The sequence below is a fragment of the Pteronotus mesoamericanus genome, unplaced genomic scaffold (assembly GCF_021234165.1).
Source record: "Pteronotus mesoamericanus isolate MK-2021 breed Mesoamerican mustached bat unplaced genomic scaffold, CSHL_Meso_final scaffold_533, whole genome shotgun sequence".
Lineage (NCBI taxonomy): Eukaryota > Metazoa > Chordata > Mammalia > Chiroptera > Mormoopidae > Pteronotus > Pteronotus mesoamericanus.
In genome coordinates, this window is record NW_026555320.1 from 2,865,117 (window position 1) to 2,892,836 (window position 27,720).

General features: G+C 62.9%; 1 protein-coding gene across 1 annotated transcript; it reads left to right on the top strand.

Moving 5' to 3' along the window:
• The first annotated feature begins 885 nt into the window (after positions 1–885).
• Positions 886–27,644, top strand: NBEAL2 (neurobeachin like 2). The gene is made up of 54 exons (XM_054594730.1): positions 886–1,091; positions 6,796–6,884; positions 6,962–7,090; positions 7,172–7,253; positions 7,344–7,468; positions 7,642–7,724; positions 9,240–9,325; positions 9,422–9,704; positions 9,868–9,974; positions 10,480–10,560; positions 11,952–12,035; positions 12,444–12,542; positions 12,997–13,598; positions 13,676–13,808; positions 13,895–14,014; positions 14,222–14,543; positions 14,721–14,803; positions 14,911–15,003; positions 15,405–15,579; positions 15,722–15,855; positions 16,215–16,374; positions 16,588–16,690; positions 16,834–16,987; positions 17,084–17,242; positions 17,439–17,598; positions 17,758–17,843; positions 18,017–18,529; positions 19,080–19,258; positions 19,343–19,502; positions 19,742–19,879; positions 19,973–20,332; positions 20,420–20,569; positions 20,658–20,815; positions 20,926–21,050; positions 21,136–21,271; positions 21,678–21,838; positions 21,943–22,259; positions 22,365–22,460; positions 22,815–22,939; positions 23,027–23,167; positions 23,338–23,468; positions 23,552–23,661; positions 23,752–23,869; positions 23,969–24,066; positions 24,137–24,253; positions 25,045–25,125; positions 25,210–25,307; positions 25,440–25,612; positions 25,723–25,817; positions 26,069–26,185; positions 26,281–26,439; positions 26,516–26,664; positions 26,977–27,112; positions 27,196–27,644. The coding sequence occupies exons 1-54, from the start codon at positions 1,041–1,043 to the stop codon at positions 27,295–27,297; spliced, it is 8,226 nt and encodes a 2,741-aa protein (XP_054450705.1). The 5' UTR covers positions 886–1,040; the 3' UTR covers positions 27,298–27,644.
• Positions 27,645–27,720: the final 76 nt, after the last annotated feature.

Below are 27,720 nucleotides of genomic sequence, written 5' to 3' on the forward strand. Positions count from 1 at the left end.
CAAAGAAAGAAGGCTCGGGGTCATGGTGGCAGCAGCCCAGCTAAGAGTTAGTCAGGCTTCTGTCCCTGTCCAGGCCGTCCCTAGCTGCCCAGGTAGTCCTAATATGGCCCATCTGGGAATCGGTTTCTCCTTCTGTAAAACAAAGGCATGAGGCACTCTCTTGCCTTTAACCTCTTAAGGTTAAAGAAAACAAAAGATGTGAAGTAAGTGCTGAACCCTGGAGCGGGGCGGGGTGCTTTCTCTAGAGCATCTAGGAAAGCTTCCTGGAGGAGAGCACCGCCAAGGACTGGCTAAATCTCCCAGGGATCTGCCCGACAGATGGAGGGCACTGCTCCTCCCAGAAGTTATTTCAGGCGTGCCCTGCTGTCCTCTGATCCCCATCCTGCTCCACAAACAGTAGACGCAAAAAAGTATGGCTTCGGCCTTTTTCATAAAGCGCTTAGAACAGCACCTGCCACGTGGTAAGCTCTACAAGTGGTCGTCACGCTTAATGTTATCATTACTTGTTGAAGGACCCTGGGCACTACCCACGGCCCGCAGCCCCTTCCCCTCACCCTGCGAGCCTTTCCCTTGCACGAATGGTGGCAATTCCAGCCAGACGGGCAGTGTCCTAGGCGTATCTGGGCCCAGAACAAGTCTGGAATCCCTGACCCTGCCACCCGTCAGCGCTCAGATTTGCCCTTTCCAAGACACTGGCAGGGGGCGGACTGCGGAGGGCGGGGCTATGGGGCGCCCTCCACGGCCCCAGGCACCTCCTTCCGCCCAGCTCCCCGCCCTTTGCACGGTCCCAGGAGGGGCGGGGCGGCGGTGGAGGCAGCTAAGTGCAGGAAGCCGGGCGGCGGTCGGTCGGGAGGAGGGGCGTGCAGATCTGGGTGGCTCAGAGCGGCGGGGGCCAGTACTACTTACCCCAGTAGTACCGCGCCGCTCCGCCCCGGAGTGACGCCCTCCGCCCATGGGCCTGGCCGAGGGCAACCGGCGGGCGGCGCGGAGGAGGCGGCGGCGGCAGGTGGCGCGCAGCAGGGCCGGAGCCGGGCCGGGCCATGGCCGCCTCGGAGCGGCTCTACGAGTTGTGGCTGCTGTACTCCACACAGGTGAGGCTGCCCCGCCCCGCGTCCGCCGTGCCCCTAGCTCCGCGTGTCCCGCGCCAGCTGCACCTGCGCCCCGCGCCGCCGGGACCGTGTAGATGCGCGCGCGCTGGGCGTGCTCGGGCTCCGCACACACGCGTGCACCCCGGACCCTCCGGTGCCACTGGGACTTACACCTGGGGGACTACCCTCGCGAGCGCGCACCTCATAAGAACCTCTTGGATGGGGACCGCGTAGCCTCAGTCGTGCCGGAGGAGTAGGGCTTGGACCAAGACGACCCGGCACTTTCACTTTTTACAGATGGGGAAACTGAGGACCGGAAACAAAATGCAAGATTGGCATGGTCGGGAGGAGCAGAGAGGCTTAGTTTGCTTTGGGCCTTGCTCCACCTGTGGGTGTGGCCCCCTTGGGTGGCCAGGGCCCTAGAGTCTGAGTAAGCTGGGGGTATGCAGTGGAAGCGTCCCTACTGCGAGTAGACTTGAGTCAACTCTGCCACCACCCCTTCCCCAGAGAACCGGCAGCGATGAGGTTCTGTCTGACCCCAAGCGGCCCTGCGTCCTGGCCGAGGAAAAGATTTGCCTTAGATGCAGAGCGTGGCGGTAGGGGGGAGAGCTCGCAGGAATGTTCCAAAGGGATGGAGGGAAGCCCTTTCCTCCTGAGCTCCCCGCCTTGTCTCAGAGGCTGCCTCAAGTGGCCTCAGAAGGTGAAGAATGACTGACTGAGGTGTCCATCAGAGCTGAGAAAAATGGTGTCCCCAGAACTCTGTGTCTCGTGCACATAAGCCCCCACTTTTCTTCTGCGTCCACAGCAGGGAGTAATACCAGGATAATGTCCCCTCCCCTTAGCCCTGCACCAGCCTCCCTCCCTGCACCTGCTTGGCATCATGCTCCTGGCTCAGGTGCGCCCTGGGCACAATGAACTATTGTGTGCCCCTGATCTTGTCACTGGCGGGGGGTGGGAGGGAGTTCATGCTCAGATCAGCTGGCCCTCTGTGAGGAGGCTGTCCCGCTCTCCCAGGACTACAGGCCATGTCTGGGGCCCCAGGGACGTGGAATCCAGGCCATAAGGGCCACAGCTTCTTGGGCCCACTCAGGCAGGGAGAGGTCCAGGCCCCTGGCAGGAGGCAGTATATGGAGTAGAGTCTTTCTCTGGTGTGACCCAGACAAGCTCTTTACATCTCTGAGCTTCCCATCCGTAAATTTGGTACAGCCCCGACCTTAGGAGTGGCCTGTGCCCTGCAGAGGGGTAGCCAGTATGGCTGGTCCAGACTGGAGAAGGCTCCTGCTTCCCTGGCCCCATTGGGTTCCCTCACCCCAGACTCTGTCTCCATCTCCAAGGTTTGGTCTTTGTAAAGGAGCAAAAGATCCAGAAGGAAATCTTGCCCCTGGCCCTCATGCCTCTGATTGCCCCTGTGGCCATGAGCAGGTCCATGGTCCTCAGTTTCTTCACCTGTGACCAGGTCTGAAGGATGTTAACGATGGATCGCCAGGCTGGGTGGCATGCTGCTGGGACAGGGTGCGTCCGCTACTGCTTCTAGATGACCTCTGCAAGTGGTCAGCCCCCTATTCCCTCAGGTGTTTAGCGCCTATCTGTGCAGGTTCTCCCGCCCCCCAGCTCCTCACCTCAGGGGGTGGGTAGGGGGCACATTCTGGCCGGTTCTAGTCCGATGCCTGGACAGGCAGGGGGTAGCCTGGGGCCTGGCAAACAAATCCAGGATGTGAGTGTGGCCTGGGAGCCAGGCGGGGCCAGGCCGCCTGGGGAGAGGAAGCTCTGCACGGCCTTCCTGCCCACTCGGTGCTGCTCCTGCTCCCGGAACACTGTCCCCACCCCTCTGTGCTGGCTCCCCGTAAGGGAACAGTGGCTGTGTCACTTGGGGCCCTTCTAGGGACCAAGTGTGTGTGTACTTGGGGGAAGGGGATAAGAAAAGGAAAAGGGTTGAACTGATAAAGGTATTAAGAGACCCCTGAGCTGTCTGTCCACCCAGCCAGAAGGCTCCCCCAACACCTTTGCCCCTCCCTGCAGAAGTGAGAGCTGACATCAGCTGGCAAACCTGTTTCCCCAGTTGTGGGTCTTGGCCCGCCCTAGGGAGTCACCCCCTTCTGTTCTTCCTTTCCCCTCACAGGTCCCAGATTTAGACCCCCTACCTCTACCCTGTGGGCCCTGCTCAGCTGGGGCCGCCCGTGGAGGAAGGGGCTGGGGGAGGGAGGGAAGAGGGCCACATCATTCGGTCTGAGTCCCTTGGGGCCTTCATGGGGAAACTAAGGCAGGGTCATACCAAGGTCACCAGACAACTTTGGGGCAGAGTCCAGCGGAGCTCTTGCCTGGCCTTTACCCTGTGCTCCCTTACCCGGGAAAGGCCTAGCCCACGGGCAGGAAGCCTCAGGTGGGTCCGCACAGGCTGTTTCCTCCACGTGGAACCTCCTCCCACTTCCCCAAACCAAGCAGAACCTTGGCCCTGGGTGTCCCCCTTGTAACCCTTATTGTGCTGCTATACTGTGGTTCCCCAGCACCTCACGTTTAGGAGGTGGTCCCTGGGTTCAGCTGAATGGCTGGACAGAGGAGAGAGCCACAGCGGTGACCGATCAAGGGAGCCACACCAGAGGAGACAAACAGCGGGAGCAAAAAGTGATAGTGGAGTCAGGGGGAGGGCTGGGGACAGGTGGGGGCATATCCAGAGGACTCAGCCCCCCAGGGCTTCCCCAGGGAGGGCCTGGGAAGGGGGCGAGAGGGTAAGGGGACTGGGGATGGCACCCCACAGGCTGGCCATAGGGCAGCATGTAAAGATTAGACAAAATAACGTGCAAATGAGAGGCCCCTTTTCCACTGGAGCAGTGGTGTCCCTCCAAGGGCCCCCAGTGAAAAGGAGCCCCGAGGCACCAGAGCTGATGAGCACTCAATATCTAAAAGGGCAGGATAGAACAGACTTTCGGGTTCCCGGGGGGGAGCCCAGGTTGAACTGTCCAGTTTTGCCATTGAGGACTCAGGGTTCTAGGGAGGTCAGATCAAAGCTGGAATTGACCTTGCTCTGCCCACCCCTCCCTGGCTCCTCACCCCTGGCTGGTGACCTCATGGAAACTCGGTCAGGCCCTCGGCTCCCTCGGGGACCTTAGCTGGGTCATATGCCTTCCTGTGCCCCAGTTTGCCCTCTTATAATGGGGAAAAGGAAGGTGGAGTAGCTCAGGCGCCCTCCATACCCTGCTGGGGCAACCAGGGTTTCCTCCTCCCAGCCTCACTACCGCGGCAACTGAAGCGGGCGAGACTGAAGTGTTTAGGGAGAGAAGCTGAACCCGGGGTTGGGGGAGTTCAGCCTCTGGAGTCGTTATGGCAACTGGGGAGCTGATGTGGAATTGTGGGGTCCCCATGGAAACAAGGTCTCTTACTCTGGGACCCTCGAAGGAAATTCCTGGTTTCCACAGTGATAGGACAAAGGTGTTATGGAGACCAGAAGGTCTACCCCTCTCAAGACCCCCTCCCCGAGTAAGGGGGAGAAACTGGTCCAGCCACCTGGGCACTTGGACCACTGTCCTCATTTGTCCTGGCCACTGCAACGTCTCCGTCTCCCTGCTTCATTCCGTGGTCTGAGGTCCTCCAAGTCTGACATCCGCTCCTGGTGTAGTCAAAAGCCATCTTCACCTTGGCATTGCCATCAGCCCCCTCCCCACCCACCGATGCTGAGTGGGGAGACCCCCAGGCCTGAAACAGGGCATGCAGATAAGGCCCCTTCCTATCCCAGATCTGCCTGTGTCTTCCAGGAGATGAGGTGCTCGCTTCCATTCGGGCAGCTCAGATCTCCTTTCCCTGCCCGGTCCCAGCTCGTTCCTGGGGCCCAGCGAGAAAATCCCATTCACCGTGCCTAGGACAGCCGCCGGGGAGTAGCCACTCCTCTGTCACTCGCGGAGATGGATGGGAGATCACGAGTGTTACCCTGCAATGCCAGGGGCCTGGGAAGGCAGGGCCCCTGGGTTTGGGGGTGAGCGCCCACCGGCCTGACCACGTGCTGGGCAGGTGTAGTGGGAGGGCCTTTACCAGCTAAGCAAACAGATGGGTTTTAAAGAGGCAGCTGCAGTGCAAAGAGACAAGTCAGTGTTAAGCAACAAGCTAGCGAGGGTGTGAACCAGGCCTGGACTCCAGAGCCTGGGCCCTCAACCACATGCCGCTGGGCAGCCCCGGCCTCTGAAGCACCGGACAGGGGAGGGTCTCAGGAAAGGCTCAGGTCCTGATGGGATCACGTAGGCAGAGGAAACTTGGAGAGCAAAGTGCGTGCAGACCTGTGGGCATGGGACAGTGAGTGACACACCTTTGCGCTGGGGCATCCAGTGAGCAGGGCACCTAAGCTGGTGATGCGGAGGGCACCACCCACGTGGGGCTTCAGTCGTGGGCAGGGGAGGCTGTGGACTTGCCCTCCAGCTCGTGATAGGGTGGGTGACCAGCTGATGGGACAGCGGTGATAACTGAAGAGCACCAGAGGTACACTCGATGCCGCTTCAGGAATTTCTGTGTGCTGCCCCGTTGCAAACTCCCCAGTGAGGTGGTTAGAGGCGGGGATGAAGGATTTGGGGCAGAGTCTGGGTCATGAGGTGACACGGGGCCAGCCAGGGCTGATGTCAGGCCTGGGCGAGGGCGGGCAGGTCTAGGAACACGACGGCACCAGGCAGCTCGGTGGTCCCTGTCCCCCTGGCAGACAGCCACAGCCGCCCACCCTCAGCCCCGCTCAGGGCGCTCCTGGTGCCTTCAGTGCAGGGCACTGCCGCGGTAGGAGTCAGGCCTGGGCCTAGATCGGCCTGCCCCGACCCCAGGCCCGCATCTCATGCCGGTAAAACTAGTCTCAGGTCCTTGAGCTCCCTGGCAGAGCAGTGTGACCCTGCCCCTCTGCACTCTAGGTGCCACCGCTGGTGCTGGGCTAGGTCCCTCACAGCTTCTCTTGCTGGGCCTTGGGTGCCCTGGGCCCCCCCAACATCCCTGCGGTCTGCCGGGAGGAAGCGGCCCTCCTCCCCCACCGTGACTCTGCGCTTCCTGCCCGGCTGGGGCGGGAGGGGACATTTCCCGTTCACACCCAATTTTCCCTGGCGGCACCCAGACTCGGGCTCAGCCTCTGCCCCTTTTGCCCATGGAACCAGCTCTGGGGCCTGGGGTCCAGGTAACCAGCCAGGGTGGGCGGAGCTTCCCAGGGTGAGGTAGGACATCGTTCTCGTTCTTGTACAGGCGGGGGATGTGTAGGCGGGGGATGTGTGTATGCATGGGTCTGTCTGGCTAATAGAGCAAATGCACCCTGGGACCCACAGCCTGGGAAGGTTTCCTGGATGCGGTGGCTGCTGAGCTGGGAGAAGGTGGCTGGCGAGAGCCCAGTCCAAGGCTTTGGGTCAGGATTGGCTGGTGGGTGGAAGACCTTCAGCCCTGGCACCAGTGTGTACACACTTAAGCCCCTCCCCTGCCTATGCCAGGCCTGCCTGGGTCCCCAAAGATTAGAGGGGATGGGAACAAGAGGCTGGAAAGCAGTTGAGGGGCCTGGGAGAGTGGTCAATATGTACAGCAATCTTCCGATGCAGACCTTCCAACTTCCTGCTCCCCCCGGCCCCCACCTCTATCTGTCACTCCTGTCTTCACCCCCACTGCTTTGTCCCCATTCACTCTCCACTTCTGTCTCCATCCCCTTGTGCCCCCACAATCACTGCACCCCTTCTGTCTCCACCCCGTTGCCCCAAACGTGCAGAAGGACCCGGGTTGCCTGCAGCGATGGCTGGAAGCCTTTGTAGGTGCCTTCGAGAAGAGCATCTCACTATCGTCTCTGGAGCCACGCAGGTGAGGCCGGGGCCAGCTCCATGGAGGGAGGGGAGATGGAGGGGTCCTCAGCGCCTCAGTGACCTCTGTCCCCACAGGCCAGAAGAGGCCAGTGCAGAGGTGCCGCTGCTGCCACTGGACCCGCTGCAGGAGCTGGCCGAGCAGCTGGACGAGAGGGACCTGGAGCAAACGCTGCTGCTGCTCAAGCTCTTCATTGTCCTCTGCAGGTGGGTCCCCGTGTCCTCTCCAAGGCGGGGCGAGCATGAAACTGTGGGCACTGGCGTATTTCTGTGACCTTCACTCCCCAGGAATCCGGACAATGTGGAGGCAGGCTGGGGCCGGGTGCTGGTGCCCCGCGTGCTGGCCCTGCTGACTCGGTTGGTGGCCAAGGTGAGGTGTCCTCTACCTGGCGGGATGGCAGGTGGTAGTCACTGCCTGGCTAACCCCCTCCCACCTTCTCCCCACTCCCCCCTCCGACAGCTGAAAGGATCCCCGGTGCCGCAGGAGGGCCAGCGCCCCAAGCTGGAGGAGGTGGCCCTGCATGCCCTCCTCCTCAGCGAGGGCCTCTTTGACCCCTACCAGACCTGGCGGCGCCAGCACAGCGGGTGAGGGCTGGCCCTCCAGCAGAGGACCCTGAGGGGGCTGGGGAGGGGGCGGGCAGCCGCAAAGGTGCGGAGGCAGGAGGGGGCTGTGTGCAGGCTGGTGAGGAGAGGATGGCTGAGGAAGGGCGAAGTGCCTGGCTTCACCCCGCTGCTGTCCACCCCATCGCCGCCCCCAGGGAAGTCATCAGTGCCAAGGAGAAGAGCAAATACAAGTTCCCTCCTGCTGCTTTGCCTGGTGACTTCAGAGACTTCTTCCAAGGTCAGGCCCTGCCCCGCCCCCTCTTGGCTCCGCCCCCAAGCCTCAGCCCCTTCCCGCAGTTTCCCATCCCTTACACAGGACAGGACTGCCTTAGTGGTGGCTGCTCCTGGGGCTGGGAGAACCCTGCCAGTCAGAGGGGGTTCACAGGCAGAGGAGAGAAAGGGCACGCCTGGGTAAAACGAGTAATCTCCGGGCCGTAGCAAAGGCCTGGCATCAGGTGGGGGCGTCCGTTTCCCCCCCCATCTCTGAGTCTCCCCCAGCCACTTGCGCCCCACTCTGACCTGGGCTATTGTAAAACTCCCCAGTGCAATGCCTCTGTTCCTGTAGCCTCCACCTAGTCTCCTCCCCTCCCCACTAGGTGTTCCCCCCACTTCCTACTCCCTCTTTCCTGGAGGACCTCACCCCCAGGATGTCTCTGGCCACCTGTTCTCCCTGGGGACCCTCTTCTCCTGGGTCCCCTCTCTTCTATCATTGGATGGAGACTGGCCAGGATGTTCGGTGGGCTCCGGGCTGGACGCTGCTTTGATGCGGGCTGCTGGGCTTGGGAAGGCGGTAGCCTATTGGGACAAAAACTGTTTTGTTGTCTCTGGGTGTCCCAAGGAGCTGCTGGCCCGGTTCTGGAGCAGGGGCAACAGCTCTAGGAGGGAAAACAAGCTGGGAAGCCCCCCTGCTTCCATTCTCCCACTAGCTGAGTACTCTTCCAGGGACAAACTGGATTTAGTTCCCGCTGCTATAAATGCCCCAGTCGTGGCCTGACACCCTCGGGATCAAACCCTGCCCCTCCCCACAGCCTTCCTGCCCAGCCCCACTTGCTCCCTGCACCCTAGACATGGCCCTGTCCTCTCATTCCTAAAATGCAACGAGGTACCGCACCGCCAGGCCTTCGCCCACTGTTCCCTCTCCCTTCACAGGCCAGCTGTGCTCCCGGGCCTCCCCTCTGAAGCCCTGTCCCCTGTTAGGCCTCCCACCCCGTCCCACCAGAGTCGGGCCCTGCTCTTGCCCCTCCACCCCCACCCCACCCATGTGACCTAGGACCTGTCCTTTCTGCTCTCCGGGTTTCAGTCTGTGGCCTGGCATTCTCTCCATCCCACATGCGATGCTGTGAAAGCCCCTAGAAGTCCCCAGCAAGGGCACAGGTTGGGGTGGGGGCAGACGTGTGCTAGACACAAGCAGCGTCCCCTGAGCAGGTCACTGGGGGAAGCTCCAACCATCACAGGGCCGAAGAACCAGGACATTTGCATCTGAGAAACTAAAACCCGAGTTTCCATGGGGAAGCAGGGTGGAGGCGGGAGGTACTCCCCTCAGGGTCTCGGCTTTGGAGCTTGAGGATCTACAGAGCTGGCCAGGCTCTCAGGGCAAGGCCATGTTCCTTTTAACCTCCCCAGAGAAGGGTTTTGGGCCTCCCAGCCCCCGCCCCCCACCCCAGGCTCCCACCTCTTCCAGAGACCCCTGTGGATCCACAGCCCCTACAAGCTTGGTGACATTGCCCTGTCCTGCCCACCCCACCCCACCCAGAGAGCCTGCAGGATGCAGATCGCTTGCCTCCCACACTGCTGCTGCGTCTCATCCACCTCTTTGGCGCTGTCCTCGCAGGAGGGACGGTAGGCTGGGAGGAGCCTGCGGGCCAGAGGGCGGCTGTCCCAGGGCCTCTGCTGGGTGCGCCCCTTGCCCAACGCCATCCCTCTCCGTGCCTGCAGGAGAACGGGCAGGTGGCCGTGAGCACCGGCTCCGTGCAGGGCCTGCTGGATGTGGTGCAGGGCTGGGGCCGGGGGTCGGCCCAGGACTCCCGCCTGGTGGCACTGGCCCTGGCGGCACTGGTGGGCGCGGTGCACGTCCTGCACGCCAGCCGCACGCCTCACCGGGCGCCAGAGCTCCGCACGCTGCTTGAGGGCTACTTTCGCGTCCTTAACTCCGACTGGCCAACGGGGCCACGCCCAGGCCCTGAAGAGGCCCTGGTCACCCTCCGGGTCAGCATGCTCGGTGGGTGTGAACTCCCAGATTCTTGGGGAGGTGGCGCTGGGAGGTGAAGGCCCAAGTGACGATAGGAAGGCTGGACTCAGCAATATTGGGAAGGAGGTTTAAGGCTGACTGTAGGCACTGCCAGGAGGGGATTGGGCAGGGCTGACCCTTGGCCCCTCCACAGACGCCATCCCCGTGATGCTGGCCTGCGAGGACCGGCCGGTGCTCCAGGCCACCTTCCTCAGCAACAACTGCTTTGAGCATCTCATTCGCCTCATCCAGAACAGCCAGGTGGGCGGGGCTCGGGTTGTGGGCAGAGGGCCTAGACACCGGAGGCCGGGGGGCCATGTGAGGGCACTGAGATGCTGCTGAACAAACGTGGGCCGCGCCGGGCTGGGGGAGCGTGGCTGGTGGGGTGGCCTGCAGTGTGGTGGGGGCGTCAGGGGCTGAGGATGGCTCTGTACCCCACAGGAAGGGGCTGTTGTGAAAGGCCAGGAGCTGCCCCGGCCCCTTGTTTCCCCTTTGCAGGGGCAGGAGGACGGCTCAGCGGTTTGCACGCAGTGCCTCCTGCTGCCTGCTTAACCACCCGGCTCTGTCCCCCTGAGCAGGGCATGGGTAGCTCAGCTTCCCCGCCTCTCCAGGGCTTGGAGGGGCACCCAGCCTGGGGCCAGGGCGCATCCTTCCCTCTGGGGCAAGGCCGGGCAGCTGCCCCCAGCCCTGCTCTAACCCTGCCCCTCCCTCATCTTCCTCCCCCTCTCCCCCTGCCTCCACCCCGTGCCTTCCCCCTTCCCCACAGCTATACCTGCAGGCCCGGGCGCCCCCTGAGGGGGACAGTGACCTGGCTACCCGGTTACTGACCGAGCCAGATGTCCAGAAGGTACCACCCTGGGGCCACCCAGCTCAGAAACTGACCTCCCTGGGCGTGCACACCCCGGGCTCCCTCTTCGGGCCTCTCCTGCTCCATGCAGGGGGTGTGCAGACAGGTGCAAGGCCTGGTGTGGCCTAGCGGTGGGGCTGGGTGCCCCATGCCATCTAAGGGAACGTGGCAGGCGTGATCTGTGTCCTGCCTAGTATTGCTGTTGGGAGCTGGGTTTTGGCTGTGCCAGGCTGGAGGGAACCTTCGAAACCCAATCACCTGCATCCGTCTCACGAAAGGGAAACAGAGGCCGCGATAGGCAGGGATTTAGCTGCAGTCATTCCCGCAAAAGGAGGGCCCCTACGTGGGGCCACTTCTTCCCGTGGACCCTTGCACCTGCCCAACGCAGGTCCCTGGGAGTCTCCGTCTTCTCATCCCCTCCTTAGGTGCTCCCTGCCTCACCTTCCATGGGAGCTAGGAAGCTTCAGGGCATTGGGCTCCGCATGGGGCACCCTCTCTCGGGGGGGTCAGTGCCTGGGCCCCAGCCCCCGGAGCCCTACCCTGGCTTCGTCCTCAGAAGGCGGCCCCATGTGTCTGTTGCACTTGGCTGTTTTCTGAGAGCCTGCTTGTCCGTTCACCTACATGGCGGGCGAGGCCCCTGGTTTTTATAAACGAGGAAACTGAGGCCTGGAGAGAGTAAGAAGGCAGCCTGAGGCCACCTGGAGGGTCAGGCAGAGCTGGAGCCAAGGGCCCGCGGAGCCAGGGCACAGCCTGGCACCCGCTGGCCAAAGCTGTTCAAGCCCTCCTGGCCCCTCACCCCCTCAGGGCAGAGCAAGGCGAGTGAGCCGCACTGTCGGGTTCGGCCGGGGTGAGCTTCCGTGTCCCCACCTGGCTCTAGCAGGCAAGGGGCTGGGCAGGACTGAAAGGTCTCGAAGGTTCTCCTGGTTCTAACATCCTGTGATTGATTGTCCCTGGATTCCCCGACCCCCTGTCAATCACAGCGGTGACGGGGCACTTGCCAGCCTGCCTGCACGCGTGTGTGTCTCGCTTGGGGGGGGATGGGTGCACGGGGAGCCCGCGGCCCATCAGATGGGGATGGCGAGAGGGGCCGCTGTTGACCTGCCCCAGCGGGGCCCTTTGCAGCCTTGGTTCCTTCCCCGGCCTCACTGTCGGAGGGTCCTGCCAAGCTGCTCAGAGAGGGCCCCCGGGTCAGGATGAGGGGCACCGCAGCGCAGGCAAGGAGCAGAGGGCCTGGTGCCCAGGCAGGGTTGCCGCACTCCCAGGGCCCCCAGCCAGCCCGGCCACCTGCCTTGGGACACCTGCTCCTGGCCCTGCACTCCGTCTGCTGCAGGGTGCTGCCGGCTGCGATGCCCTGGCGCCTGCCTCCCCTGACTGCCCCTCCCCGCCCCAAGGTGCTGGACCAGGACACCGATGCCATCGCCGTCCACGTTGTCAGAGTGCTGACCTGCATCATGAGTGGCTCCCCGTCAGCCAAGGTGAGGACGCTGCCGCCTGCCTGCAGTGGGGGGGCGGGGTGGGTAGGGTAGGAGTTAAGTTGACCACAGGGCCCCAGAACCGGCCTGGTGGGTGGCCATGAGAGCAGGTGAGCGGGAGAGGTGCAGCTCAGGCCACTGGGTGGCATGGTCGTCCGTCGGCCCTGGATAGCCTGTATCCTGGGTCAGGGCTGGGTGGGGGAAGGACGCTTGTGGGCTGACCACCACCTGCAGCATCCTGAGGTGGCCCCGTGCCCCTGCCACAGTCCACGCCCCTGCCAGCTCAGTGACCCAGAGGCAGACCAGGCGCGGGAGCCCTGGAAGCTGCCGCCCCCTCCACGCTCCTGTGGGGCGTGAGTTGGCCCTGGGTCTGCCTCCGCGCTCACTCTCTCCCCACACAACCCTGCACAGGAGGTGTTTAAGGAGCGCATTGGCTACCCTCACCTGCACGAGGTTCTTCAGAGCCACGGCCCCCCCACCCATCGGCTGTTGCAGGAGCTGCTCAACATGGTGAGGGTGGGGGCTTGCCTCGGGGTCCGGGGGCAGCCAGGACTGTCAGGGCCCCCACGGAAGGCCAGCTCTCCACCTGGGGGACTGGGTTGACTGTGGCCAGGTCATGCTGTGACCTGTGGCTGACCATGTGTCAGCGTCACTGGGGTGAGGGTGCTGGGCTGCATGTTAGGAAGTTACAGGATTATCCTGAGGACACGAAGTTGGGGTTTAAGGCCAACCTGGCCCAAAAGCCAAGGTTCAGGGATGAATGGGCCTGAAGGGCTGTCATTAGTACTGACGGCCGTCGGTGTGCCCCTGACTTTCTGAGCCTCAGACACAACCTGTGAGCAGAATAGGGGAGCACAGGTTGCCTTGCCACGTTGTAGGCAAGCTGAGAGAACAGGCCCCATCACTGGCAGGTGGCCTGCTCCACGCCAGCTGCCCAGGAACTACTCCACACTCTCCCCCACAGGCCGTGGAGGGCGACCACAGCGCACATCCGCCGCCACCGATCCGCAACGAGCAGCCGGTGCTGGTGCTGATGCGGTGGCTGCCGGCGCTGCCCACAGCCGAGCTGAGGCTCTTCCTAGCACAACGCCTCTGGTGGCTCTGTGACAGCGGCCCTGCCAGCCGTGCCACATGCGTGCAGGCTGGTCTGGTGGGCTGCCTGTTGGAGACGCTCAGCAGGGGGGAAGCCCTGGGGGCCCGCTGCCAGGAGCAGCTGCTGGCGCTGCTGCAAGCCTTGGGCCGAGTGTCGCTGAGGCCCTTGGAGCTGCGTCGCCTGCTTCGCCCCCCACCGGGGCTGGACTCGGGGCCTGGCGGAGCGGAGGCAGGGCACGCCCGGCACGCAGGGGCCATCATTCGCGCGTTATCAGGCATGGCCCGGCACCAGGGCCCTGCACGCGCCCTCCACTACTTTGACCTCACGCCCAGCATGGCAGGTATCATGGTGCCCCCTGTGCAGCGATGGCCAGGCACCGGCTTCACCTTCCACGCCTGGCTCTGTCTGCACCCCACGGCAGCAGCGCCTGCCCCGGCCCCGGCCCGGCTGCTCCAGCGGAAGCAGCTGTACAGGTGGGTGAGTGCCAGAGGGCAGAGTGGCCGGGCGAGTGAGAGAACCAGCAGGTGTAACGGGCTTGGCCTGTCCCCAGCTTCTTCACCAGCAGTGGCTCGGGGTTTGAGGCCTTCTTCACGGCGGCTGGGACCTTGGTGGTGGCCGTGTGCACGCGGAAGGAGTACTTGACCGTGAGCTTGCCTGAAGTGCCCTTTGCCGACTCTGCCTGGGTGAGCCTCCATCCTCATGGGGCCCCGGGGGGTGGAAGGGGCGCCAAGCTTGAACCCACAGCCTGACGCGGTGGCTTCTAATCTAGCACTGTGTGACCATCGTCCATGTGCCCGGGCGCCGGCTTTTCAGCCAGAACCTGGTGCATGTCTACAAAGACGGCGTTCTGGCCAAGGCTGCACCCCTCCGCTGCCCCTCCCTCAGTGAGGTGCGCCAGGCAGGGTCCAGGGAGGCTCTGGGTGGGTGGGTGGGGACGTGGACAGGTGGGGTCTGGAGCCCCGGTGTTCCCCCTCCCCAGGCCTCAGACTTCAGTCTCTTGGGTCTGTGCGGCCGTGAGGGTCACTGAGGAACTGGATGTAGACGGAGCCCCAGGCTTTGCTGTGACCTGACCACTCCCCCAACCCCGGCCCCACAGCCTTTCTCCTCTTGCTGTATCGGCTCTGCTGGGCACCGCACAACGACTACCACCATGGGGCTGCCTGCGCCACCGGTCCCCGCTGCCCTGGCTCACACTCACCCCTCCCTCGTCCGCTCCCAGTCAGTCCCGGCCACCACAGAGCTTGGCTGGGGGTCGGGGCCGATGGCCCCCCTGCAGGAGGGCAGCATCAGCTCCACCCTTGCAGGCACGCAGGACACTCGGTGGGGCAGCCCCACGTCCCTGGAGGGCGAGCTGGGGGCCGTGGCCATCTTCCATGAAGCCCTGCAGGCGGAGGCCCTGAAGGTCCTGTGCGCCCTGGGTAAGCAGCCCATCCCCTGCCGTGTCCGGGAGTCAGGTGGCTGGGGCCTATAAAATGCCCAGGCCAGAAACTAGGGGTCCAGGGGAAGAAGGCATCCCTGGGGGCCCTCTGCTCAGGGCTGTGGATGGGGTTTGGCCAGGGGTTCAGCCAGGTCTGAAGGCCCCTGCCAACCCCCAGGGCCCAATGAGACGGCGCCCTTCAAGCCCGAGAGTGAACTGCATGAACTCAGCACCAAGCTGCTCCTCCATTACTCACCTCAGGTATGGGGGGAGCCATTGGCTCAACCCTGCTGCCTCCCCCTGGCTTCCCCTGTCTGCTGCCCCCTCCTCCCACTGATGCTCACTGCCCGCTCACCACATGCCCCCAGGCCTGTAAGAACAACATCTGCCTGGACCTGTCCCCAGGCCATGGGCTGGATGGCCGCCTGACGGGCTACACAGTGGAGACCTGGGACGTGAAGGTGCGTGTATGCGTGTGGGTGGTGCGTGCAGGAAGCGTGAGCATGGGCACATGTGTGTCCAGGGGCCCTGTGAACTGGGAGGTCCTTTTATTCATATATTTTATTAATATTAGAGAAAGAAAGGGTGGGGGAGAGAAACATTGATTTGTTGTTCTACTTACGTATTCACTGGTTGCTTTGTGTACGTGCCCTGACCGGAGGTCTCACCCACAACCTTGGTGTATCCGGAGGACACTCGAACCAGCTGAGCCACATGGCTGGGGCCTGGGAGGTTTTTAGGAGACCTGGGTTCAAGAGAGCAAAGCTTCCTGGACCCAGGTTCCCAGACTGGAGGGCATGCTCGGGGGAGCAGGTCAGGGAATGGCGGAGAGCCGCCTCTCACGGCCGGCCCCTGCCCCTAGGATGTGGTGAACTGCGTGGGAGGCATGGGCGCCCTGCTGCCCCTGCTAGAGCGAGTGGCTGCACAGCCCCAAGCGGCCGAGGCGGGTCCGGCTGAAACATATGACCTTGTGGGGCCTGAACTGACCTCTGGCCACAACAGCCATGGCCTGCTTCTCCCACTGGGCAAGTCCCCAGGTTGGCGTCCCTGGTGCCTCGGTTGTGGGGAGGAAATCTTGGCATGACCGGGTTGCAGGGCGGGGGTGCTGGTATGCCTGAGGTCTCTGCGGCCACTGGCAGGCCCTTGACACACATCTGTCCCCTTCCTGGTGACCGGCAGAGGAGCGGATGGAGAAGAACGCAGTAGCTGCCTTTCTGCTGATGCTGCGGAACTTGCTGCAGGGCCATGCTGTGAACCAGGAGAGCCTGGTGCAGTGCCAGGGGCCTGCCATCATCGGGGCCCTCCTGCGCAAGGTGGGCCTGCCAGGGGAGGTGGGGAGAGGGCTGCCCTGTCTGACCAAAGGGCTGGGTTGGGGGACCAAGATGCTGTTAGTCAGGGAGAGCCTCCTGGGAAAGGTAGCATTGGAGTGGGGCTTTGAAGGTCTGGGCAGGGTTTGGCTGAGGGTCTGGGGGAAGTGCTAGCACAGGCTGGGACAGGGCACTGCACCGCAGGCTGGAGGGCATGCACTTCAGAGCCAGGAGGCAGCTACTGAGGGGCTCTGAGCAGGCAGGGAGCTCGTGTCCGTCCGCCTGTGCCAGGCAGGGTGGAAGCCGGGGGGCTCTACAGCTGGCGAACAGGGCCTGAGCTCTCACCGCAGCACCTTCCCCTCCAGGTCCCCAGCTGGGCCATGGACATGAATGTGCTCATGTCTGCCCAGCTGCTGATGGAGCAGGTGGCAGCTGAGGGCAGTGGACCCCTGCTATACCTGCTCTACCAGCACTTGCTGTTCAACTTTCACCTCTGGACCTTCAGCGACTTTGCTGTGCACCTTGGTAGGTGTGGGGACTTGGGGGAAGGGGCACTGCCAGGAAGCGGAGTGGTGGAGGCTCTAAGAAGTTATAACCTCGCTCTGGGTGATCTGAGGGAACACACTTGCTCTGGGGCATCTGAGAGGAACATGACCCTCCCTGGAGGTGTCTGGTAGGAGGATTGGAAAGGGCCTGGCTTGCCCCAGTGGCCTGAGCCCTATGCTGATGCCAATTCAGGCCACATCCAGTACATGTCCAGCATAGTCCGCGAGCACAGACAGAAGCTGCGGAAGAAGTACGGTGTTCAGTTCATCCTCGATGCCCTACGTACCCACTACAGGTGAGGCCGGTGAAGGGGGCGCAGGTGGCCAAGGGTCTGGCCTTGGGGGCGGGGCAGTTCAGTCCGCCAGCTCACCTGCCCACTCTCCGTGTTCTCTCCCCTCTGTGTCTCTGTGCTCTGCGTGCCTGCTGGGACTGGTCCAGCCCACAGCGGGAGCGCCCTCTAGCGGCCGACGACCTGCGCACGGTGCAGAATTTACTCCTGGGCCTGGCGCGGGAGTTCCTGGTTCGGAGCTCCCCAGCTGATGACATGCAGGTCGTGCTGAACTTTCTGGCAGCTCCGGGCGATGATGGCCAGGTAGGCTGGGGCTTGGTGACGAGGAGGCTTGGTGGCGGGGTGGAGTGTGGACCGCGTGGGGAGGCCCAGCCCAGTGTGAGCCTTTGTCTCCTCAAGGTGGCGGGCGTCCTGGACATGCTGCTGGCGCTGCTGCATGGCTCGTCAGCACAGGAGCCCCTGGCTCTGTTCCTGCTGGGGCCGGGGAACCTGGAGGTGTTGCTGGCACTGCTAGTGCAGCCACGGTCACGGCCTGCGCTGTCCTACCGAGTCTGCAAGGTACACGCCGCCCACCCGACCCCGGCATCCCACTGGCCGCAGCCCCTGCTGGAGGCCCAGGGAGGCGAGGCAGGCCCGGGGCTGGCAGAGGGAGCTGCCTTCGCAAGCCTTTCTTGGAACCACACACCTGCGTGGTGGCTACCCCTCCTACGGGAACCTGTTCCCGTGGTGACACCGCCCCCCAACACGTACACAGATCCTGTGCAGACTGCAGCAGAACGAGCGCTTGCCTGAGCGGAGCCGCCAGCGGCTCCGGCTGCGAGAGTGTGGCCTCCAGGGGCTTGTCGCCTGCCTGCCGGAAGGGGCAGTCTCCCTTCAGCTCTGCCAGGACCTCTACAGGCTGTTCCTGGGGACAGGTACAACCTGGTTGGGACCCAAAGGCCAGGTGGAGGGTGACACGGACCCAGGGCGAGGGCGGGAGAGAAGGCGCTGGTACAGGGACTGAGGCCGAGCCCGCAGGGGAGTGCGGCCCCTGCTGGGGTCAGTCCCTCAGGCCCCATCTGGCCACCTTCCAGATTGCCTGAACCTCTCAGATCTGATGGCTCTGGTGCAGCTGTCCCTCCAGGCTGACCTCAGCGTCCGTCTGTACATCTGTCGCCAGGTGAGTGTGGGAGCTGAAAGCTCTGGTGGGGGTGGGGGGTTCTACCCAGAAGACTCACTTTGTCTGCCAGCGGTGAGGGGTCTCTGGACGTGTCCCCTGCAAAGGCCCCAGGACGGGGGTCTGGGAGCAGATCTCTGGGACCAGCCCCTCACTTGCTGTGCCCTGGCCCGCAGCTCTTCCACCTCATCTACGGACAGCCCGACCTCGTGCGGCTGCTGGCCCGACAGACCGGCTGGCAGGATGTCCTGACCCGGCTGTACGTGCAGGAGGCTGCCACAGCGGGCAGTCCCCTGCCCTTTCCCCCAGAGCCGCCCGCCTCCCCAGAGCCAGCCTTATCCAAGCCACCCTCTGAGTCACCTGAACCTTCGGATGTCTTCCTGCCCCCAGAGGCCCCCTGCCCTGACCCTGATGCCTTTTACCAAGCTCTCTCCCCATTCTCCGTGCCCTTTGACCTGGGCCTGGAACGGTCCAGTGTGGGCTCAGGCAACACTGCTGGCGGTGGCGGCAGCAGCGGGACTCTTACTCCAGCCAGCCAGCCTGGCACGCCTTCCCCACTGGACGGGCCCCGGCCCTTCCCTGCCGCCCGTGGCCGCCTCAGCTCCAGTCTGTCCAACGTGCTGGAAGACGGCAGCCTCCCCGAGCCCACCGTCAGTGGGGATGACATCTCCAACACCAGCAACCCTCAGGTGGGACGGGCCCCCCGCCGCAACTGCGTGGCACTGAGGGAGGATACCTCGGGGACACGAGGCAGACAGTAAGACAGCATAGCCTTTCTCCAGGTGTAGCCCTGTCTGACATCAGGGCTGCCACTGCCGGCGGGGGGGGGGGGGTCCCAGAAGAGGGCAGAGACGTCACAGGGCCTGTGGACGGCTCTGAGGGTCCTGCCTGGTGCTTTTGGGTTTCGGGAGTGGGCCTCTGCTTGTTCTATGACATTCTTCCAGAGAATTCCAGGACAGTTCCTAAGGCCTGTGAGGACCCAGGTATAATTTTGTGAGCTACCTGACCCCACCTCGGGAGTCACTGAAACCCCAGGATTCTCCCTGGAATCCAGGCAGTGGCTGAGGCCGCTCTGCCATTTCTTCCAGGCCTCGGAGCCAGCCGTCGGTTGGCTGAATGCTCTGTCTCCTTTTGTCCTTACTCGTGGTGGGCAAGGGGTGCTGAACAGGGATCATGGGGGGTCAGCCTGACCCCCAGTATCCCCAGCCCACCCCTCACACCACCCATCTGTGCCCACAGCAGACCCCTGAGGAGGAGCTGTGCAACCTGCTCACCAACGTGCTGTTCTTGGTGACGTGGCGGGGCGTGGAAGGCAGTGACGAGGCTGCTTGGCGGGAACGTGGCCAGGTTTTCTCCGTGCTCACCCAGCTGGGGGCCTCAGCCACGCTCATACGCCCACCAGACAGCATCAAGCACAGGTGAGGAGGCATCTCAACAGGGCGGGGGCCTCCCGGAAGCCTGAGGGCGAGGCAGACGCCTGAGTCCCCCCTGCCCGTCCCCAGCCTCCTGGAGATGATGCTGGAGTCAGCCCTGGCCGACATCAAAGAGGCGCATGCTGGGGTCCTGGCCAGCCTCACCCAGCAGGTGCTTTGGCTGCTGCGCCTGCTGCAGGACTTCCTGTGCGCTGAGGGCCATGGCAACCAGAAGCTGTGGAGTGAGAAGGTGCGGCAGCTCAGGGGTGTGAGCCCTGTGACCACACGTGCTCACCTGAGCCTGCAGGCCTGGGGGGATGAGTACATGTGTGCAGCAGTCCTGGGTGGGTTGGCACAGGTGTCTGTGGGCATGGTCTTACATGTGTGTACAAACCTGACCTGGCCCCCCTCCCAAGCCTTACCTTGTTCCCTCCCGCTGGGCTTCTGGCCTCACCTGGTGATGGCTGCTGAGAATATGTTGTGTGGCAGCTCTTTGAAGGTGTGTGCAGCCTGCTTGATCGCCTGGGAGCCTGGCCACACCTGGCCAATGGCACAGCGGATCTCCGAGAGATGGCACAGATTGGCCTGCACCTCGTGCTTGGCTACATCCTGCTGGAAGACCCACAGGTGAACACAGGGTGGTTGTGGGGGAGGGGATGGGCGGGTGTAGGGAGCTTGGGGAGTGGCTGGGTGCCACGCACACTTTACTTTCGCCCCCAGCAGCACGCCCAGGCCCATGTGAGGCTGCACTCACTGCTGCAGACCGCACTGCCCATGCGCCGGGAGGAGGCCTGCTATGTGCTCTCCAAACTGGAGGCTGTGCTGGCACGAGCGCTTAACACCTCCCCCTGCAAGTTGCCTACCGAGGACAAGGAGTCCCCAACTACAGCTGCTGCGTCTACTGAGCGCTGCTCATGGCTGGTGCCACTGGTGCGCACGCTGCTAGACCGTGCCTACGAACCCCTGGGGCTGCAGTCGGGGCTGCCTTCCCTTCCACCCACCAACGGCAGCCCCACCTTCTTCGAGGACTTCCAGGACTTTTGCATCACACCTGAGTGGCGTCACTTCATCGACAAGCAGGTGTCTGGAGGTGGGGGCATAGGAAGAGAAGTGTGGGCTGGAAGCCCACATCAAGGGCTGACATCCTTTCTTGGGCCAATCCTCCAGGTGCAGCCCACCATGTCCCAGTTCGAAATGGACACCTATGCTAAGAGCCACGATCTCATGTCAGGCTTCTGGAACTCCTGCTATGACACACTCATGAGCAGTGGGCAGCGGCGCCAGCGGGAGCGGGCACAAAGTCATCAGGACTTCCAGGTGTGCCCCTGGGGTGGCAGACCCCTGACGCGCAGGACAGGAAGCAGCCCCCGGGACTCACCCATTGCTGCACTCCCCCACCCCCCAGGAGCTGGTGCTGGAACCTGTGCAGCGGCGGGCGCGCCTGGAGGGGCTGCGCTATGGCTCGGTGCAGAAGCAGCAGGCAGCGCAGCACTCCATGGTCCTGCTGCACTGGGGGGCTCTGTGGCGTCAGCTCTCCAGCCCCTGCGGGGCCTGGGCCCTGAGGTGGGTATGGCATGGGGCAGGGGCGTGGCTCAGGAGTATGGGAGGAGCCTGGGGAACCAGTTTGTGTTTGGGGTGAGGCCTGGGAGGCATCACCTGGAACATATCTGCAGGGACCCACCCACACCCCGGTGGAAGATGTCCAGTGCCGAGACGTACTCACGAATGCGTTTGAAGCTGGTGCCCAACCATCACTTCAACTCTCACTTGGAAGCCAGTGCCCTCCGAGACAACCTAGGTAAGGGGGTGTGCTGAGTCAGGTCCACCCAACCTCATATGCTGTCCTGCCTCGTTCTGGCTGAACACCCTTGGGTCCATTGCAGGTGAGGCCCCCCTGACACCCACCGAGGAGGCCTCGCTGCCTCTAGCAGTGACCAAAGAGGCCAAAGTCAGCACCCTCCCCGAGGAGCTGCAGGAAGACCAGCTGGGCGAGGATGAGCTGGCTTCGTTGGAGACACTGTGAGTCAGGGCGGCAGGCCAGGGGTCTGCTCCGCAGGTGCGTGCCTGCTCTGGGGGGTTGGCCCCTGCATGCATTCCCTCTTCTGTGGCAGGGCTCAACACCCTGAAGGGACAGTGGAGGATTGGAGAGAGCAAACACAACTGAAGTTGCTCTTTCATGGCTAGGCACCCCAGAGCTAGGCAGGGGCCCTTGGGAGTGGCGGGGGCTGGGTGAGGGAAAGCTGGGAACATGAGCTGGTGCCCTGGCAAAACATTCAGAAACCCAGGGGCAGGACCTGGGGCCAGTCTGGACCCTGAGCAGCTCCTTCCTCCCCTCTGACTCGATGGCACTCGGAGAGTGTGCTCCTTGGGCTTATAGGGAGGGGGGTCCCAGAGTCTAGAGCCTGAAGCTGGTGCTGACCCCCAGGATGGAGGCCGTGGAGCTGGACGAGCAGCATGAGAAGTTGGTGCTGTCCGCTGAATGCCAACTGGTCACAATAGTGGCTGTGGTCCCAGGACTGCTGGAAGTCACCACGCAGCACATATACTTCTACGATGGTAGCCCTGAGCGCGTGGAAACGGAGGAGGGTGCGTTCTGATGAAGCAGGCTGGAGGGATGGCGGGGTGGGGGGGCGCTGTGGTCAGGTGGGGCCCGGTCAAGTGAGTCCTACACCTGCCATCCACCCCCGCAGGCATTGGCCACGATTTCCGGCGCCCGCTGGCCCAGCTACGTGAGGTCCACCTCCGGCGTTTCAACCTGCGCCGCTCAGCACTCGAGCTCTTCTTTATTGATCAGGCCAACTACTTCCTCAACTTCCCGTGCAAGGTGGGTGGGACCGCAGGCTCATCTCCCTGCCAGGCCCCCAGGCCTCAACCTTGCCCCATCCCACCCCACACCCAGATACGGAACCAGGTATACAAGTGGCTCCTGCGCCTGAGACCTCCGGCCCAAGGCTACCTCAGCAGCCGCTCCCCCCAGGAGATGCTGCGGGCCTCAGGCCTCACCCAGGTGAGGACCCTGCAGTGTGAGGGGCGGGCGAGGCCAGGGCCCTGTGGTTGGGAGGCGTGCTGGACAGCCCAGCTGGCTCACCTCTTACCTGCCTCTGCCCCGCAGAAATGGGTGCAGCGGGAGATCTCCAACTTTGAGTACCTGATGCAGCTCAACACGATTGCGGGGCGGACCTACAACGACTTGTCTCAGTACCCTGTGGTGAGAGCCCGCTCCGTACCTTGGCCTGCCCCTCTGGTCTGCCAGCCCTGGTTCGGCCAAGTGTAGGCACCGATCTGGGGGCTAGGCCCTGAGCTCTGTCACTGCTGCCTAAGACTTGGCCTGTGTCCCCTGCCACCCTCACACACACCCAACCCCACTCTTGTCCCCTCCTGGCCTCTGTTTTCCCTGAAAGGAACCCTGTCCCAGACAGTCTGTCCTGCTCCCCTGTGGCCCCTCCAAGGGATGGGTCCCCACCTGTGGGCTCTGCCCATCTTCCCGAGGGTGAGGGCAGGGCAGAGTGGGCAGGTAGGCCATCAGGACCCTCATGCAGCTCTTGCCCGGGTGGGTGGCCAGTTCCCCTGGGTCCTACAGGACTACGTGTCCCCAACCCTGGACCTCAGCAACCCAGCTGTCTTCCGGGACCTGTCCAAGCCCATCGGTGTGGTGAACCCCAAGCATGCCCAGCTCGTGAGGGAGAAGTGAGCATGTGGGCAGGGCCGGGCTTGGAGGCTGGGATGGGCGAGGAGAGGGCACTTTTGCCGACTGTGCCTAAACTGTGACTCCAGGTACGAGAGCTTTGAGGACCCAGCGGGCACCATTGACAAGTTCCACTATGGCACCCACTACTCCAACGCAGCGGGTGTGATGCACTACCTCATCCGCATGGAACCCTTCACCTCCCTGCATGTCCAGCTGCAGAGCGGCCGGTGCGGCCCAGGGGGTGGCGGGCAGATGGCAGCTGGTGCGGGGAGGCCCGCAGATGAGGGGAAGAGACACCCTGGGCCCTCTGCCTCTCTGCCCTTCTTTTCCCTGCCCTACCTTCTCCCTCCTTATCCCCATTCTCCCCACCTCACTTGGGCCCTTGCCCCTCCCCCAGCTTTGACTGCTCTGACCGGCAGTTCCACTCGGTGGCAGCAGCCTGGCAGGCCCGCCTGGACAGCCTGGCCGATGTGAAGGAGCTCATCCCCGAGTTCTTCTACTTCCCTGACTTCCTGGAGAACCAGAACGGTAGGAGCTGGCATGGGGACGGGGACATGGGCCAGGGTGGCCAGGGCGCACGTGAAGATAGCTGATGCAGGCCTCTGTTCCAGGCTTTGACCTGGGCTGCCTCCAGCTGACCAACGAGAAGGTGGGCGACGTGGTGCTGCCCCCGTGGGCCAACTCTCCCGAGGACTTCATCCAGCAGCACCGCCAGGCTCTGGTGAGGACCTGAGCGCACACAGACAGCCGGGCAGCCAGGGTTAGGGGTCCGCTGTCTGTCCCTAGGCTGACCGCCCCTCCCCACCCCCAGGAGTCAGAGTACGTGTCTGCCCACCTGCACAAGTGGATTGATCTCATCTTTGGCTACAAGCAGCGGGGGCCAGCTGCGGAGGAGGCTCTCAATGTCTTCTATTACTGCACCTATGAGGGTAGGCAGTGCCCTGGGCTCCAGGGGGTGGCTGGGCACGGATAAGGAGGGGTGAGTGCAGAGGGCACAGCAGTCCTGACTGCTCCGCCCGCCTGCGCAGGGGCTGTGGACCTGGACCATGTGGCAGATGAGCGGGAACGGAAGGCTCTGGAGGGCATTATCAGCAACTTTGGGCAGACCCCCTGTCAGCTGCTGAAGGTAAGGCCAGCCTGGAGAATGGTGGTCAGGGATGCCCACGCTATGGTGCTAACTGGCCGCTCACTCACAGGAGCCACATCCAGCTCGGCTCTCCGCTGAGGAAGCAGCCCAGCGCCTGGCACGTCTGGACACTAACTCACCCAGCATCTTCCAGCACCTGGACCAGCTCAAGGCCTTCTTTGCGGAGGTGAGAGATGGGGCCTTAACTTCCTACTCTAGGAAAAGAGTTTCACCCTGTTGTCCTTACCAACCTTTGGGGGCAGATGGAAAACCTAAATCCACATCATTGATATTAAGACATCTTGGAAAAAGAAGTGAACGAGAGAGGACTATGGGAGCGCTGCGGGGGTACCTTCTTCACAAGGGCGGGGACGAGGTGTTGATTGCAGCCATCTCTGAAAGCCTTAGCGAGACCACAAGGGAGGGCACCTGGCTCAGATGCTCCCTCCCCTTCCTGTCTATATCTCAGAATGCCCCCTGGGCCTTGCTTTTTTAGGCTCTCCTCTCCTTCCAGCATGGGGAGGGGACATGGGGCGATGGGGTAGGCAGACCGAGGTTGAGACCAGGCTTGAGGCTCAGGAAGGATCTTCCTTGTCCATCCCAGCTTCTCACTCACTTTCTTTTTTTATTTATTGATTTGCGGGTGGGGGAGAATATCAGCAGTTTGTCATTCTACTTATTAATGCATTCAGTTCTTGTACATGCCCTGACCAGGGATCGAACCCAAAACGGTGTATTGGGATGGTGCTCCCACCAGCTGAGCTACCGGCCAGGGCCCTCACTCACTTTCTGAGATGCCCTCTTGAAGACCCACTGGTCTCATGCATGTTTCTCAGAGGGACCTCCGCCTCTGACACCTAGCCAGTGACCCCTGGGGGCTGAGGGCAAAGAAAGGAGTGGTGCCCCAGGGAAGAGGTAGTATAATGGGGGCCCTGGCTGTCTGCTTGCATGTGGCCAGCCCTGCTCTCTACCCCGCAGGCCATCAGTGACGGCGTGCCCCTGGTGCTGGCCCTGGTTCCCCACCGACAGCTCCACTCCTTCATGACCCCAGACCTGCTGGTAAGTGCGCTGGGCAGGACCCCATCCAGCTCCATCCCCTCTCCAACTCTACCCCAAACCTGCCTCTGCCCCTCTTGTTTGCAGGTGACCGTGAGTGCCAATGGGCTGCTGGGCACTCACAGCTGGTTGCCCTATGACCGTAACATAAGCAACTACTTCAGCTTTATCAAAGACTCCAACAAGTAAGATAGAGGCTCTTTGGGCAGGGTCATCCAATCAGAATGCAGGCCCGCGGCTGGGTCTAGCCAAGGTCTCTGAGGGCCTCGGTATCCTGTGTGGCCTGGCCTCACCTGTCATCCCCTTCACTGGGTCAGGATGCAGCGACTGCTGAGTGGCCCGTGGATGTCCGACAGTGGCGTGAGTGGGCAAGCCCTGGCAGTGACCCCCGATGGAAAGCTGCTGTTCAGCGGTGGCCACTGGGATGGCAGCCTTCGGGTGACCGCACTACCCCGGGGCAAGCTGTTGAACCAGATCAGCCGCCACCTTGGTACGAGCAGCCTGGGAGCTAGGGGAGGTGCAGGTCGGGCTCGGGTTCTGAGGCTGGCCAGGAAAGGTGCGACTGCTCTGTTCTCCTTGGACCTTCCCTTCCCCACACAGACATAGTGACCTGTCTTGCACTGGACACCTGTGGCATCTACCTCATCTCAGGCTCCCGGGACACCACGTGCATGGTGTGGCAGCTCCTGCAGGAGGTATGCTGGGTGGGCAGCTTCGTGGGGCTCCCGTAGTCCAGACCCACAGCCCACCTGCCCCTCAATAGGCTTCCAGTCCTGCCCTCCTCTCTTCCCCTTCCATCCACTACTGCGAGCAAGTCCGGGGCCCCACCACCCTCCAGCTCTCTGGCTTCACACAGTGCCCTCACTCTCCTGAGCCTTAGCCTTCTCATTTAAGGGCCAGGATAATGGGATGCCCCCAGTCCTGAGCCAGCCTTGGCTTCCCACAGGATGGTCTCTCTGTGGGGCTGGCATCGAAGCCTATGCAGGTCCTATATGGGCACGAGGCTGCAGTGAGCTGTGTGGCCATCAGCACTGAACTGGACATGGCTGTGTCTGGATCCGAGGTGGGTATATGCCTGTGTTAGGGGAGGCCGTTTGCTGGGCACTGTCCCTGGAACCCAGAGACCCCTGCCCAGCATCCTAAGCTGCCTTCCTACAGGATGGAACTGTGATCATCCACACTGTACGCCGTGGCCAGTTTGTGGCTGCACTTCGGCCCCCGGGGGCCATGTTGCCTGGACCCGTGTCCCACCTGGCACTGGGATCTGAGGGCCAGATCGTGGTCCAGAGCTCAGCGCGGGAACGTCTCGGGGCTCAGGTATGGGAAAGGGGCACCCAGTCAGGACAGGGGTGCTTGGGATTCTGTCCTTGCTGACACCTCCTGCTTCTTCCAGGTCACCTACTCCTTGCACCTGTACTCAGTGAATGGGAAGTTGCGGGCTTCACTGTCCCTGGTAGAGCAGCCCACAGCCCTGGCAGTGACAGAGGACTTTGTTCTGCTGGGCACAGCCCAGTGTGCCCTGCACATCCTCCGCCTGAACAAGTGAGCCCCACTATTTATGGGTTCGTGGTTCCTCAGGGTGGTGGTCATTGGCAGAGGGTACTAGGAGGTGGACCCCCCACCCTCTTTGCACACCTGTGGGTACTTCCTGCAAGTCCTGTCAATGGGGAGATCTTGCCCTTGGCTTGCCTTAGCCACACACCTGTGGGAGATCACTTCCTGTATCAAGATTTCAATTGAACCATCCTTCAAATGAGGGTAGGCGGGGTATATAGGAGAATGACGAGTCTGCTGGATGTCGAGCTGCCTTGTAGTTTTAAGTTCCTGTATCCCCTCCCTCCCTCCCCGCTCCAGACTGCTCCCAGCTGCGCCTCCCCTGCCCATGAAGGTGCCCATCCGCAGCCTGGCTGTGACGAAGGAGTGCAGCCACGTGCTTGTGGGTCTGGAGGACGGCAAGCTTATCGTGGTGGGCGCCGGGCAGCCCTCCGAGGTGAGGCTAAAGGCAAGGTGGGCCACCAGTGGGGCGCGGAGTGCTGGTCCTGGCTGAGCCCACTCCGCTCTTCCTCCCCCCAGGTGCGCAGCAGCCAGTTCGCGCGGAAGCTGTGGCGGTCCTCGCGGCGCATCTCGCAGGTATCCTCTGGAGAGACTGAGTACAAACCCGAAGAGGCGCGCTGACACCCGGCCCCGCCCTTACGCATGCTCCGCCCGCGGGGCCCCGCCCAGAAGTCGGCGAAACAGTCGGCCGGCACCCGGGGGTGCGCGGAGCGCCACCCCCGGCCAGCTCAGGGATTCGTGGGCGGTGTCACTCCCGGAAGTCCCGCCCCTCGCCGGCAGAGGGGCAGCCCGGAGTCCCGGCACTGGCCCTAAGGGCCTCACAGCACTTTTTGCACAGTCTGGGGCGGGGAGCCCAGCCTCCCACGTCCCTCGTTCCGGCAGAGCCCAGGGACGGGGCTGTGGCCTTAATCCCTAAGGCGGCTCCCGCTCTCCCATTCTCGGCAATAAACCGGTCTAGTTTTGTAGCTGCCCCGCCTCTGAGTATGTGGTATGTGCGCGCGCGTCGTCTCAGTCTGCCTGGGTCATGAGCCCTCCAAGGGCGAC